Raw genomic sequence first — 2,961 nt, forward strand, 5'->3', positions numbered from 1 at the left:
TCCCTCCCTCCCTCCCTCCCTCCCTCCCTCCCTCCCTCTCTCCCATCTCTGCTTCTTTTCTATAGATCCTAGATGAAGGGAAGGAGTCACAGGTCAGTTCTCTAAAACTTATGCAGGTCATATACACCTCTTAAAACTTAAATCGTTCAAATATATATGACACATAAAAGAAACTTCTAGATGTACAGCAATATCAAAAGAGAGCCTTGACAGAATATTTCTTCTCCAGGTTTCAAGACAGTAGCTCTTCCCCAATCCAGATAAGCCTCTCAGTCATCAAATACAGAATCGGCTATCTGTACTTGGTAGTGAGAACCTCCATGTTTGGCTAAAAAGACCACGAAGGAAGGCTATTTATAATGCAGCAATCGTTTCAAAATTCTCTATCCAACCTGAGATGTAATTCCACGAACCACAGTTTTGCCCTTAGAACTGTTAGATTTTCTTAAATGTATCCTCTCTTCACCTGTAATTTAACAAACCCCTTGCTTAAAAATGTCTCCCGAATGCAATGGAGCACACAGTACATGGAATCCTGCACCTGTCAATCTTTTACACCCCTCCCATAAACTGTTCCTCCCTCAAATGCTGCATTAGGTAAGTCAGAGGTTCATTATGAGTGCAACCCCATGTTAATTGCTTATCCAAAATATTGCTCAGGTCAAAATAAAAACAGAGATACAAAAAAAAACAAATGTGAACTCTGATGATGTCATACATTTGAAATATACTCACTTGTTTATGCATGTATCTACACTGAGCTGTATACTTATATGCATGAATTTATGTATGTATCTGTGCACACACACCCACACACACCATGGTTAAAGCCCAGTTGATTGTTGATTGACATCTAGAAATGACCCAATTTTAGAAGCAGATGAAGTACCGTAGCAACTATAGTAGGAGAAGGGTTTAGAAGGGTTAACAGAAGCCACCAGTAATCCTAATACCACATAAACATCTCTGGTCCTACAGTCTAGGCAAAACTGTATGCATTTGAATTCCCACCAAAAGCTCACTGAGTTCTACATATAGTCAGCAAACTGAAAAGCACAAATTCCAAAATACAGACATCATGGCCCCTCTGGTGCACTGATATATGCTGTGCACACTGGCGCTACAGGGCCAAAAACTAGACCCGTACTCTCACAGGTATCCCTTCCTGGAAGGCCACCCAAAAAGCTGCCCCTAGTGATAACCAGCCGGTGCTGGCAGGTGTCCATAGGCAGACAGACTCAAGGGAGCTCTGGAGAAAAACCTGTGGGAGGAAAGGGAGAGGGTCGAGCATTTAGGAACAGCAGTGGCTCAAGCCCTGGTGCTCCGGTGTGGTCACCAATCCTGCCCAGGACCTGAATTCGCTCCGGTGCTGTCCGGAAAGATCTGCATTATGCCAGGGCGCTGGGCCAACTCACCTCAACGAAATAAAAACAGGGCAGGAGGGTGACGCTGTCCTTGATCACTTTGCCCTTTGGCCTCTCCTTCGCCGACATCCCGGCCACCTGCCGGGCTCCGAGTCCTCCCCCGGGCGAGGTGTGCACCTTGCGGCCGCCGAGGCGAGCTGCCTGCTCCAGCCGCAAGCGCCCGGCGCCGCTGATGTCACATTCCCCGCGGGCACCGCTGGAGCCAGCGCGCTGCATGCAGCGCCTCCGCCTTTTCCCCGCCCCTCTTTGCAGTAACCCCGCGGTTCCCTGAGCCCGCAGGTCTTCTTCAGCTCGGCTTTAGTCCCTGTTTTGAGGGCAAGGGATAGCCAGCTCCCCCTTCAAGCTGTTGCTGAGATGGCTTCCCCTCCCTGCCACTGTCCCTGGGCTCCACCGCCCAAGCTGTGAGGCTCCTCTGCTGGCTGTCTGAGCTTGACGTCAAAAATAGGGAACAGTGGGGGGAAGCACTCCTGGTTTCTGCAGAAGCAAGGCTGAGGAGCCAAGGCACCTGGTCTCACATGGTCCCCTACCTGCGGTTCCTCTTGCCTTCCTTGATAACAGAAGCCTGCGCGGCACCGTTATCAACCCTGTGAAAAAGAGACCTCCACTTGTGCAAAATTAAAACTGGAACTTCATACTAACAAGTAGGCCATAGAAGGAATTTACTGGGAGCTGGCTGCTACCCAAGCATGACAGCCCTGTCTGCTGATCTCTAGGGAGGTAACTCCCAGGGGAGCACCTAGAAAAAGCTCCAATCAGCTGGGAAACAAAGTGAGAATTTCCTGCATCTGAAGAGACAGGGTGAAAGGGGCACCATCTCTGGCCTCGAAGTTTAGGGAATGTTCTAACCTCATTCTTATTCCCTAGTACACTGTGGGAATCACAGCCGTAACTATGGAAGCATGACGCCAACCACGGGAGTCTAAGACAAGCCCTGGTTGCCAGGGTCCATGGTTACTCTCACGTTTTTTATTCTTTTGGCAACCATTAGTGTCAAGTGCTACAGCAGAAACATTCAAGGGACACAAAGCAACATATGGAGATATCACCCACTTCTGTCACTATCTGTTCTAGGTCATTTCTTGCTCTTCGAAAGTCTCCCTGTCAATCACATGACTTTGAATCCCCAGCCTACTTTTCAGCTGGCTTTTTCCATTGCTGCTCCAGTGAGGTTTTGGCAGGCTAGACGCCATATTTGTAACATTCACGTTTTACTACCCCCGCAGCATCTTGCCCCTACTCCTTCTGCCAAGATTAGGTTTCAGAGTCCTGCAGTGCAGTTGCTCATGTACCATACTAATTCAGAGAAACTCTATCCCCAGGTAAATCATATGTCTATCTGAACAGCTAAATGCACTGGAAGAAAACTAAAACACGTGATCTTGGGACCATGGCCTAAGTACCCTCACCTCACGATCCTAATGTTTCCTTATTAGTTGGTCACTGTTCCATCTTCTGGTCATGGTTCCACGGGTATCTTCTCCTAACTTCTCAAAAGCCACACAACCAGCTAGCTCACTCAGAGAATAGAAGCTAGAGA

At 48.2% G+C, this 2,961-nt stretch overlaps 1 protein-coding gene across 2 annotated transcripts in view; it reads right to left on the reverse strand.

Annotated features, from left to right (window-relative positions):
* Plppr4 (phospholipid phosphatase related 4) overlaps window positions 1-2,234 on the reverse strand; it is a 37,750-nt gene extending 35,516 nt beyond the window's left edge. The window contains exon 1 of one of the 2 annotated variants that reach the window (XM_028757390.1): window positions 1,416-2,234. In XM_028757390.1, coding sequence (XP_028613223.1) covers window positions 1,416-1,640 — 225 coding nt within the window. In that variant the 5' untranslated portion in view covers window positions 1,641-2,234. The remainder of the gene's footprint in view (window positions 1-1,415) is intronic. The other variant, XM_028757391.1, reaches the window with a different exon arrangement.
* Window positions 2,235-2,961: the final 727 nt, after the last annotated feature.

The sequence above is a fragment of the Grammomys surdaster genome, unplaced genomic scaffold, assembly GCF_004785775.1.
Source record: "Grammomys surdaster isolate TR1022 unplaced genomic scaffold, NIH_TR_1.0 126158, whole genome shotgun sequence".
In the NCBI taxonomy this organism is placed as follows: domain Eukaryota; kingdom Metazoa; phylum Chordata; class Mammalia; order Rodentia; family Muridae; genus Grammomys; species Grammomys surdaster.